At 39.8% G+C, this 12,128-nt stretch overlaps 1 protein-coding gene across 3 annotated transcripts in view; it reads left to right on the forward strand.

The window, feature by feature from the left end:
- Positions 1–1,348: 1,348 nt before the first annotated feature.
- PMS1 (PMS1 postmeiotic segregation increased 1 (S. cerevisiae)) overlaps positions 1,349–12,128 on the forward strand; it is a 43,383-nt gene continuing 32,603 nt past the window's right edge. For 2 of the 3 annotated variants that reach the window (XM_008935201.1, XM_008935203.1), the window contains exons 1-4: positions 1,349–1,498; positions 5,940–6,122; positions 8,102–8,204; positions 9,651–9,814. In XM_008935201.1, the coding sequence (XP_008933449.1) occupies positions 1,367–1,498; positions 5,940–6,122; positions 8,102–8,204; positions 9,651–9,814 (582 nt within the window). In that variant the 5' untranslated portion in view covers positions 1,349–1,366. The remainder of the gene's footprint in view (positions 1,499–5,939; positions 6,123–8,101; positions 8,205–9,650; positions 9,815–12,128) is intronic. The other variant, XM_008935202.1, reaches the window with a different exon arrangement.

Below are 12,128 nucleotides of genomic sequence, written 5' to 3' on the forward strand. Positions count from 1 at the left end.
CTTGTTGTGTCCAGACTCTTGTCAGGAGGAAATCTGGGCTTGCTCCATTCCTCCACACGTGCTCATATCCTTGGGATGGGTGCTAAGTGTACAGTCTGCATTGTCCAGCAGATAGCTTGGACTGAGTCCATTGGGAAGCCAGGACTGCTGGGATTGTTTGCCTTTCAATCTAAATAACATTACATAACATAACCCAGTACAGAGTGCTGGTGTGGAGAGAAGAAACCCAAACTGTATTTGGGGTGCAAAGAGCTGCCTGGCAATACTTTTTCTTCCCCTTTTCTCATATGCATGAAAAACTGTGGTTGAGTTCTTTGTGTCAGGCTCCAAGGATCAACAAAGATATTTCCTGGAGGTTGGTTAATTTTATCTACTGGGGTACTTAAACGGAAGTGCACACAAAAATTTGCAGATCCACTTACAGATGTTACATGTGAAAGTGTATCTATAGTGCAGCAGGAATTTTTTAACCCTTTGTACATGTTTTCAGTGACAAAAAAAAATCTCCATTTGCTTATAATATGAAGCACCTCCATTTTCAAGTGGAAAGTGAAGAGACCCAGAAATAAACTTCTCTGCCTGAAGACACACAATAAGTCAGATCAGAAAGGCAAGGTTGTAATTCAGAAATGTTGGGGTTTTGTTTTGTTTATCTTTTTCTCCAGTAGATCACACTGCCATTGAATATGACTTTTGCCTCAGCACCACTGTGCTCCTCCCCACTTCTTTCCCAACTCTAAAACAGTCACCTTCAGGTCATGTTTCTTCCATCAATTTTTAGGTACTGGGAATTGTGCATGCAGCACAGCAGTGCTGAGCTCAGAAATTTTAAATGTAGGGGGAAAAAAGAGGAGTTTGTAAATAAAATCTAAAAAAAAAAAAATAATTGAAGATTCAAAAGTTCTATTTTTTTGCATCAGTGCTGGAATTAGATCCAACGTTGAGTATTTATCTTAGATGAAGACATTTTTGACTAGCACTCTGCATTACCATCTGGTCTGTTCTCTCTGTTGTAACTGTAAGGTCACAACCATGTGTTACAGTCATTTAGAGGCAATGACTGTATAAATGTGGACTAATGCACTATTTGCTTCAGTTTATCTCTGAATTCTTCAAGTATTTCATTAGAAGTTCCATCTACTTAAATCAGCATTTTCTAGTCTAGACATGTCTTCTCTTTCTTCACAAGTTAAACTTCTTCCATTGACTGCAGAGGACACTGGGTCCTACTAGATCTTGAAAATTTTACTCTTCACCTACGTTCCCTGTGAAACAATTACATAGAAATGTGTATTTGCAATGCACAATTTTACTTTTTTTTAATTCTGTTTTCTTTCAGTGCAGCTCCTCTGAATCTTGCTCCACTATGAAACAGCTGCCAGCAGAAACCATTCGTCTCCTTTCAAGTTCTCAGGTGATTACATCAGTTGTCAGTGTGGTGAAGGAGCTGATAGAAAACTCCTTGGATGCCAGTGCCACAAATATTGATATTAAACTGGTAAGTTCTTTCTTTCTCTTTCAAAGAATTGGATGTAAAATAAGATGGAATGAAAGCTGTTTCACTGCAAATGTATTTCTTAGGCTGTTGTGGTTTGGGGAATGGAAAGGTATTAATAGTGTTTATACATATATTTTTTAACCTCAAATAAAAATGATCCAAAATCGGTCTCTGTCAAAGCTTTTGAAGCCCCACTGAAGCAGTGATTCATATTTGTGCTCCTGAGGCTGTCCTGGGGAAAAAAGTCAACTTAATACTTCTTTTCCTACTTACAAACTACTTTTGTGACTAATAACTTGTTTTAAAAGATGTTGGACTTAAGTTTCACTGCTAGACTGGTGTATTTAGTGGTCAGTACAAAATACTGTCAGGAGGGTAAAAATGAAAACAGTGGAAAAGATTGATGGCCATGCTAGATGTTTTTGCAATATGAATTACCACATTACCACATGATCCCTGGTTAGCATGGTGAGCTCTGGCTACTCATTTTATTTTCATAAGTTGTTAAAAAAGGTTGGTGTATCACTCAAGAATAGCTTCTGGAAAAAAAAAAAAAGATTGCTTATAATAAAGAACTTGTGTTTTTTTCCCCCAAGCTGGGTAAAATGGATCAGCTTCTCTTGCTGCCATATTTCTAGGTTTGCAGTATTTTGTCAACAGCTGTGTAGTAGCAGTATCTGCTACTCATTCAGAAAGTGTGTTGTTAGTCCGATGTATCCAGAATTGCATCCAATTTCCTTCCTGCAAATAAACAGTGAATGTATAAACTGTCCTGGAATTAAGCATGAGACAAATGTCCTCAGCTAGGAGGGCAGTTGAATTTCTGCTTGCTTCTTTCTCTCTGTCACTTCTGGGTTTCTGAATGAGCCTCCAGTGTTTTCCATCAGAGTATGGTTTCCTGCAGATGCCAAGGAACGTGCTTAGCTGTTATTTGCCTTAGGTGAGCTGAAGATACTCTGTCTTCACTGTGGTCTGTGGTGACTTCTCTATCTTCTCAGTGCTTAGATTGCTTAGTGGCTTGCTTCATGAGTAACTCAGGTGAATAGCAAGTGCACAGGTCTGGGGGTGAGGGTGTCACTATTGGATCGGCTCAATCAATAACTGCAAGAAGTCAGCAGAAGGTTTTGGAGCCTTCAAAAATGGCTAGAACAAACCTTGGCTCTTTCGCTGGAGTGCCAGTGCAGATAGCCTGGGCAGAAAGCCCCCTAATCAGCAGGGGTTTCACAGTGCAGTAACCAGCTGTTTCCATAGTGAGAGGTCCCAGAGCTTCTACTGTTGTCAGTTCAGCCCGATCCAAATCACAGTATTTCCAAAACAAACAAACCAACCTGGCTTTACATTAGTTGTCAATGAGGTAAACAAGTTTTGCTGATTGGTCCTCTGAGAGTACTAGGGGAGAAGAGAAAACCTGCACGTTGTACAACTGTACACAGTAATACTTGTTTTCTGGGATTTTTTTGTGATAAGAGTATTTTTATATCAAAATACCGTATTTATTGCATGAAATCTAAAAAAGGTCAACCACAGAATAGAGCTCAACAATGACATTAACTCTGGATTAGTTCAGAAGCATGGAGAAAGAACAGAAACTTGAAATTTCATTTTACATCTTGATTTTTTTTTTCTTCCCAAAAGTTGCAACATTTTCATTGTTTTACCTTTCAAGATGGATTAGGAAGGCCAGTCATTCAGACTTGTTACCCAATTTGCCTGAACAAAGACAGGAATGGCTTTTCTGGAGACAGACAGACAGGAGTTAACCTGCAGGTGGAATGGTTCTCAGGTGGAAACCGTGGGAGTGGTCAGTTGTGGTGGGAAGCTTTGGCTGGTGTTCTGTTGTTGTTAATTTCTTCATTGACCAGACTCCAATAGATGATGTTATTGAGCATCTTTGTGCAGTGTATCAACTGGCTTCTGCACACTACAGGGAAAAACATCAGCTTGTATTGTAGTTTTAGATAATATCACATTGTTTTAGTTACAATTAAAAGGCAGTCATTCAATTAGAAAGTGTACTGTGGCCTTTCTATAAAGTGTTGGAGTGGTATCTATGGATTTGAGCCTCAGCTTTGTTGCTTTTAGAACTAGGAACATGGTGGAGCTTGCCTTGTTAGCAGCAGTGTCAGCTGCCTCTGTAGCGTGGCTGTGCCTTAAGCATATGCAGAATGATGGGTTTGTTCTTGACATGGTGTCCTAGCATCAGGTTAAAGTATGCTAAAAAACAAGTGTGTGTAGAGAGACTCCATAGGCACTGCTCTGTCAGTCTCCCTGGCTGACCTCTAACAGCAGGAGTTCATTAGAATTATCTGCACAGTCTGAGACCTGCATATTTTAACTGATACAGAAGATGAACCAGCAGCCTGTGTTAGTAGCTGAAGTGAAGTTGAGATCTGGGAAGGACCAATGTCAGGTTTGCTACTATTACACTAAATGGCTGTTGTAAAAGGCAGGCTTTTGTTTCTGCACCTTTCTTGCCAATGCATGAAGTGGGAGCTTTAATCCTTAGAACCTTCTTGGAGGAAGTTTAGCCTGGGGTGTGGTTCCACTGTACACCTGATCTATCTACTCAGCTGAAAAGCAAAGTCTACATCAGTCTGCACGGCCTCGCTAGGCAGTTCTACCTCCCATGAGCCCTTCGTCTTGCTACTGAGAAGAAAAGTAACTGAGCAAGAAAAGTGGATTATTTGTTCCAGTGTAATAAGCTGAATTGACCTTGGAGTGCTCATGAGTAATAGAGCTGTAGCTGAAATAAAGATGGTACCATTCAGTTGTGAGTAAAAGAGAAGAGAGTTGAACCATGAGGTTTGACATCAGTGATCTGGCAGAGCAACTTAAACCTCACATGGGATCATGACCTCTGTAGTACTTAGGTCGTGCAGCATGGTGGAAGGTGTTATGTAATGCAAAGCTTAAGCATTGTAATATTTTAAGTAAAATGTCTACAAGCCAAAATGAATAATGTTAGAAAAGGAATAAAGAACCACTCGTGTAACGTTTTGAATCAAGCTGAGGAAGATAAATCTCACTTTTCCTAAGCAGCTAAGTGGTCTGGAAGTGAAAGTTAGAGTGGAAAACAGGGATTCATTGTGAAAAGCTCAAACCTTTCCTCAGTGCAGAGAGCAGCAGGGTAGGTGGTTTCCTCTTCCTAGCTCCTTAGGGGGTTTTATGTTCAATTGAGGTGTCTTGCTTAAGTTCGGTTTTACTTCCTGGGATGAAGTTGACTCAAATATTAGCAAAAGCATTGCTTTTTACCCAAAGATAGCTTTAGCACTATTTGTTGGTAGGAAAAGTGAAATGTACCCACCTTTCCATTGTCTATCAGTTAAGTATATATAGTTCTGTGCCTATCTCGGAGGCTTTTGATGTTTCCTAATGCAGATTATGTGTTAATACAGATAACATCTTTAGATACCTTCCTTTTGTTTTTAATTGCATTGTGGTTTTTTACTTCGAGAAAAAACCCTTGGGGAGTCTCTTATATTTTTTTCATAACTGTTTTCAGTGTATGCCCAGATGAAACAATGAAGTTCTGTTTAATCATCTTTCTGTGAGCAACCATCACCTGCTCTTCACAGTGTCAGTGGTGGTAGCCACTCATTCAAGATACTGTTCCTAAGCAAAAACAGTCTTAAGGTCCCCTACATGTTGCACACTACAGCATGTTTTTCTGTATGTTACATCATAATCTTTTCAAGGAGCCAGGTGTGCTTCTCTGAAAGAAGTCTAGTGATCCTCCAGCTCTAACAGAATTTCTCCTCCTGGCTTGTGATTCTTCTGGGTGTGATTTACATGTGCAGATTTTAATGTAGCTAGAAGGAGGCATTTGTTTGAGATGAAAGATGGAATCCAGGTTCCACTTAGCTGTCCTAATTCAGCTTCTGTATATTGAGACACAAGATGGAGACTGGAAAACTGCTGAAGTAGTGAAGTCCCACAAATCAAGACTAAAACTGAAAACAATTCCAAGTGAGGGCCCACTGACTTTAATGGATGCAAGGCTCCATTTGTAGTGATTTTGAAAAAATTGATACCAAATGGGTAAGAAAGGTGAGAAGAGGTGAAAAAGTCTTTAGTTTTCCAGCTATAGATATCTTTCTGAGCTTAGGTTTTAAAAAAACTTATTTAATTCCTGGTTTAATTTTACTGTATTTATATTAACATTGTTTCCAAACCACAGAGTATGAATTACATTTTTTAATTAGAATAATCAGCACTACTATCCTAACATGTTGTATTTTTCTCCTATTTTGTTGTGTTTTGTTTGTTTCATTTTGATTTTTCAGCAGAGACATTTAATGGTTGCTCAGTTTCTCCAAATAAGCAAAACTTCCACTTCTATCTGGAGGGCTAGAAGCTGTAGCCTTAGCTGCTTCCAACTACTGTCTTCATTTATTCAGCTGTTTGAGTGCTCTGTTACATTTTGTTCTTTTTTTTTTTTTAGGAGAATTATGGATTTAACAAAATAGAAGTAAGAGACAATGGCAATGGAATCAAGGTTGCTGATGTTCCAGTTATGGCAGTTAAACACTACACCTCCAAAATAAGCTCTTCAGAGGACCTTGAAAGACTGACCACCTATGGTTTCCGTGGGGAAGCTCTGGGATCAATTTGCTGCATTTCGGAGGTGAGCGGTTGCTGTAAGTGTGTGCACTCTTCTGTGCTGTGATGTTTTTGTGTGTGTTTGTGAAAGTTTTATTAAAATATCAGTGCAGAGACTTTATGTTGTTCCAGCAGCCTGCCGTGGATGTGTATCAAGGTATTCCTTGGAACACTGCGTTGTCCTCTTTAGTGCTACAGACAAGTAAAATGTCAGAGTAAGGCTGAGTTTGCTGCTTGAATTAGGGTAAGTCAAAATGAGGAACAGCAGATGGTGGCCAGGAGAAATCATATCACTGATGGCCCACATAGCTACCATTCCAGTAATGATTTCTGCTTTGTTGTTATCTAGGTGATTTGCAGTCATGGGATCTTGCTGGGCTCCATATTTCTCCTTGACATGTATATGACTGCAATTGCACAAACTTTGTTGTCCATATGAGTAAACAGGAACCTGCTCCCTGGTCTGAGTCTGACCCATATGTTTGTGTAAGAGGACTGACAGTGTACTGATACTTAGGATTTAACTTGTTGGCTGAAAGTGAGTAAGTTTGTACAAAACCATGGAATCATAGAATTACTATGGTTGGAAAGGACCTCCAGGATCATCAAGTCCAACCTTCATCCCATCATTTCCCTAACCACTAGACCATAGCCTCAAGTGCTGTGACCATCTGAAAAGTGTTCAGGCTGTTGGCTGTTAAGGGCTCAGCATTCCATTGTCCTCTGCTTTTGTGGATTCACGCTGCACCAAGGTCAAGTTTTGGATTCTTCTGTCTGAGACTGCCAAGGATTAGATCCAGCAAGAAGATACTGATCTCTGTGTCTGACTGGAACCATTAACTGTCGAGGTCAGGAGAGATGTTAGAGCTTGATTCCGTGCTACCTTGAGCTACATTACAGACACTAAGCAGGAGTGGGTTGTCTGTTTGGGTGGAGATTTCCAAAGATGCTTTCAAAAGTGGTGTTTTGATAGATGTTGGCAGACCTCAGTCATTGCTTCCTTCTGATGAGTTGTCAGAGCAGGATGCCATCTCTTTTGAGCTTTTAATTAGCCCTCTGGTACATTTCATAAGAGATGGGAGGTAGCCTGAGTATATTTAAGTACTTTAATAGGTATTACTTTAGTCCTTGGATCAGTAATTATGTTAATTAAACACCCCAGGCGTTAATTGCCTTCTACCTATCCAAACTGCCCCCTGAAATTTCAGTTAAGAGGTACTTTACTGTTGGCCCTTAAGTAGACCTGTAGTACTGTAATTTCCAATTAATCAGTTACTGTTTTTTTCTCCCTAGAGGCATGACTGAATTCTATGATTCAGATCAGACACTAAAATAAACCAAAATACCTTGAAGCTCTGTATGTGTGATAACCTTTGTGCCTTTCAGGTGGTTAAAGTGCAGTGGTTTTATCGTTCAAAATGCTGATACCTGAACTCAGGCAGCAGTAGTTTTACTGAACCTTCTGGTTCATGACTGGTCTTGCTAAAGACAATCTATCTATTGCCTTAATAGCTTACAAAACATGCTGCTATTGATTGCTAGATACATTTGGGTGTGGGAAGATAATAATATACTGTGTGTTTGATAGTAGTCATTATATTTGTGGGACCTCACATGAATTTAAGAAGTTGTCATTGTATGCCTTCTCTCATGAAGGATGAAAATGCAGAAGTATCAACTGATTTAGTTGTTTATTTAACCTGTGTTAGAAAAGAAGGTACAGGAGTGTGTTGTAGGTAGTAGGGATTGCTATGCCTTGCATAATCTGACAGAAATGCTTGGATTTTAGTTAAATGGATGGGAAAAAGCATAATAATGCAGAACGTTTCTGTAACTTTAAGAAACACCTATAGAAAAAAAATTATAAACTAATTAAATGTTATTGTGGTGACTAAAATAATGCAATGGTAGGAGTGGTAGCAGAGCTTATCCAAGATCATTCTTGTGAACTTTGTGAAGCCTTGATTAACATAATTTTTCTTCTTTTTTTTAATCGCTCTTCAGGTTTTGATCACAACAAAGACAGCCACTGACAGTTTCAGCACTCAGTATGCTTTGGATAGCAATGGGCATATAACTTCTAAAAAGCCTTCCCATCTGGGGCAAGGTAGGTTCTCATCATTCTGGTGTTGTGACAGAAGTTATTTATGTTTCTCTGAGGCTCTATTTGATGTTGAAATACCTGTTCTGTACTTGAAGATTGAGTATGAAATCTTTGCAGCTGTAAACATTTCTTGCCTTATGTCTCTCAACTGAGAATGTGTTATTATCATGAGAAATAATGTCTTGGAAGTTGCTTTAGATAGTAATTATAAGCTAGTTTCTCCTTCTGACTCACTTCTTCAAGCTGACAGCGGAAATAAAAGCCATAAAAATTCAATGCCCCAGGTCCAGGCAGACTTATTATATGAGTATATGGAAGACTTGTTGAGGACCAAAGGAGGAAGCAGTGCCCTGCTATGCTGCTACACGTGGGAGCTGCTGAAAGCAGCACGGCTGTAGGCCCTGGCAGAGTCACAGATCTTTCTAACCTGTGGGAGGGTTGTGTCACTAGAAATCCTTCTGTGTGTTCGTGTGACAGATTAATCCTCATCTCAGAGGCCACCTTGGTGGTTCAGACATGGTGTAGGTTTGGTGTAGCATGTGGTCTTAACGGTCCTGGCTGAGCAGAGCACAGAGCAGAGCTTTCCTGTCAAGCTTGGCTTTTCCTTCAGGGCTGTGCCCCCCAGGGGGCTGCAGTGCTCCTACACCAGCCCAGCGGGGAGGATCCAGCTCCCTTCTTCCTCAGCACCAACTGGCTGCAGGGAGCTATTGAACCAGAACTGCCCGGGGCTAGTCAGTGGGCAGATGAAGGAGGAGCTGCAGCTGAGAGCTCTGATTTTAGCTAATTTTAACCAGGGACTCTTTTTAAGATTTAGAATATAGTGTTTTCTACTAAAATATTTTACACAAAGAAAAGCGAATTTTTGCTTTGCCTTATGTGAAAATTGTTGACTGATTGACTGAATTCTGTGATGTATGTTCCATACTTTGCAGTATCCTTACAGGGTAGGAACTTACGTGGTTGTGTTGGTAGATGAATATTCTTCATCTTACTACACACTGTGCCTTCAACAGAGGTGTCTGGCTCTTCAGGTGGTACCCTAAAGCAAATGCTTGTGAGGAGCCTTAATGGAGCACAGTGTTCCTTGGCCTCCAGATATGTCTGATTAGATTCTAGTCTGTTAATCCTTTTACTAATGAAATTTAACTTAATATGCACTGAAAGACTCTTTGGCTTTATTTAATGCTGATTCTTGCTGTTTTCAGTGTCTATGAAAGAAAGCTTAACACTGAAATCATTGGCAGCTCTTGAGGTCTCTAGGTACTTTTTGAGGGAGAATGCTCATCTGGTATATTTCTTCTTGGACTAATTTGCAGGTAGCAGGGTTTGTTTTGTATGCAGCAGCACATGGACAGGTTTCTTAAAGTAAAACTGAAGTTTCCTCAATATCCAGTCAATGGTATGCTTTCAGTGTAACTTCCATTTATTTTTTTTGCCACCTGCTTTCAGGTACTACAGTAACAGTCCTAAAGTTATTTAAGAATCTTCCTGTGAGAAAGCAGTTTTACTCAACAAATAGGAAATGTAAGGAAGAACTGAAAAAAGTCCAAGATCTCCTAACAGCGTATGGTATCATAAAGCCAGACCTGAGGATAACCTTAACACATAACAAGGTAATGATGAGTTTATCAGCTGTCTTAAAGGTCAGTTTCTAATGAATTCATGCAGTTCATCTAACACTTACATAAAGTATTCATTCTTGGGAGTTTTCTTTCATCATAGGTTTGTATTGGACTTCCACTTCTTTCTTCCCCTCATAGATGTGTATTTATGACTGTTACAGATTTTGATCCCAAACTTCTGAAGCTCAGGCTCAGATCTTTTTGGTCAGCTCCAACAGATGCCTGGTTATATGTGAAGTATAAAAATGATTTTACATGATGGTGATTAGTAAAGATGGGTGTGGTGTTCTGCAGAACAGAGAAATAAGACCTTGCTAGGCCATGGGGCCTGACCAAGAGTTAACCTAAGCCAGCTGAAAAGACTCCCCAAACTTGCTTGGTTTTGGCTACCTGCATAGACACTAGAGCACATACAGGTACCTTGCAGTATGCTGAGTCATAAGAGCTCAGTACATAATGATGGTTTTATTTTAAAAGGCTAAAAAATTCAAAACAATTTGCTACAAAGGTGTAAATAAGAGTGTGTGTTATAGCAACAGGCTTTACTTGAAGTGGTTGATTGCTCTTTGAACTTAGGGGGGATGGATTCAGAAACTGCTTAGAGAGGCTACTTTGACCTCACAGCTTACTGAACAGTAACTCTACAGCACAGTGACAGAAATGACATGTTGAGCAGTTCTGTACCTGACCCCACTTGAATGTGGCTGATTTTCTTGGCTGTTCCCTTGCTTTTAACACCTCGGAGAGGAAAGCTGTGCTATTGAATTTCCAAGTTGCCACAAAGTAGAGAGTGACATCTCGTGGCCAGATCCCTCAGCGATTCTTTTTCTGTTCTAAAATACTTTTATTTGTTGCTCTTGCTATTTTGCCCATTCATTGAGCAATTTTCATCATTTTCTTTATCAACCATTCATGTTTCAGTTCTTTCTCAGTGGGAATGGTGAATGACACCGACCACAGATTGCCCATCCTTCTCTAGAGGTGTATAACACACTCTGATTATGTATATATTTCTAAATATCAAAGTGTAGATACTGTCAAAACCAAAAGACAGACTTGTGGCTACAGAGTTAGTATTGCATAGCTGAGAAAGTGGAGCTGTTTTCAGTTTTATTTCTTTGGGACTGCAGAAATTGGAGATCTCAGGGGTGTGCAATTCTTAGATTGACATATCTAGTAGTGGTTCACAGTATTGCTCTTAAATACTAGTTAATAAAAGTAATTTTGCCTGTTATTGATGGTTTGATTTTGCTGTCTCTGAGAAGTTGCAAATGAGGGTTTTTTTTAATAGTATTTTGATTTCATCACCCTTGATTATTGTCTTATGTATAAAAGGTCTTAGGAGGAGCAGCTGAGGGAACTGGAGTTGTTTAGCCTGCAGAAAAGGAGGCTCAGGGGAGACCTTCTGGCTCTACAACTCCATGACAGGAGGCTGTAGAGAGGTGGGTGTCAGTCTGTCTTCCCACATAGCAAGTGATAGGACAAGAGGAAACAGCCTCAAGTTGTGCCAGGGGAAGTTTAGCTTAGAAATTAGGAAAAATTTATTCACAGGAAGGGTTGTGAAGCCCTGGAACAGGCTGCCCAAGGAAGTGGTGGAGTCCCCATCCCTGCAGGGCTTTTAAAGACATGTAGCTGTGGTGCTTAGGGACATGGTTTAATGGTGACCTGGCTGTGCTGGGTTAATGGTTGGACTCCATGATCTTGAAAGTCTCTTCCAACCAGAACCATTCTTATCTGTCTTTTTTTTTTTTCCTCTAGTTATTTTAATACAATGGTAATAATGTGCAAGAATTTGATGGCATGTCTTTTTCACAATATGTACTACAGAAATGGTGTGGAGAGCAGCATGATAGGAGCCATTGCACCTTGGTTTTGGCTACCTGTCCTGTGAGCTTCAGAGGTAAATTCTTCAATACGCAATTTGAGTAGGTAAAAAAAAATCAGTACAAATACTATCTGTAGGCAGTATTATTCAGTCTGATGACAGAGACAGTGCTGATTTTTGGGGCTTTTCATTTTGCACTGCTGGCCTTATTTTTATTTATTTAGGAAAAAAGAAAGCAAACTGCTCAAACGTTTCAACACAAGAGGTCGCTCAGTAGCTGTTGCTGAGCAGGGACAATTAAAGGCATAAGAAATCATACAGATAGTGTAGTCTGGCTCAGGGCGTGTGTCAATGCTTTAAAAACGTCTGAAAATGTTAAAAATCTTTGGATGCAGATTCTTGTGTTTTTACTGCTGTTGTCATTCCTTGCCAAATGAAGTATTACCTGTTGGATCATACCTTGTAAGAAGTTTGAGATTC

This window comes from Merops nubicus, unplaced genomic scaffold (assembly GCF_000691845.1).
Source record: "Merops nubicus isolate BGI_N331 unplaced genomic scaffold, ASM69184v1 scaffold2082, whole genome shotgun sequence".
Taxonomy (NCBI): Eukaryota; Metazoa; Chordata; class Aves; order Coraciiformes; family Meropidae; genus Merops; species Merops nubicus.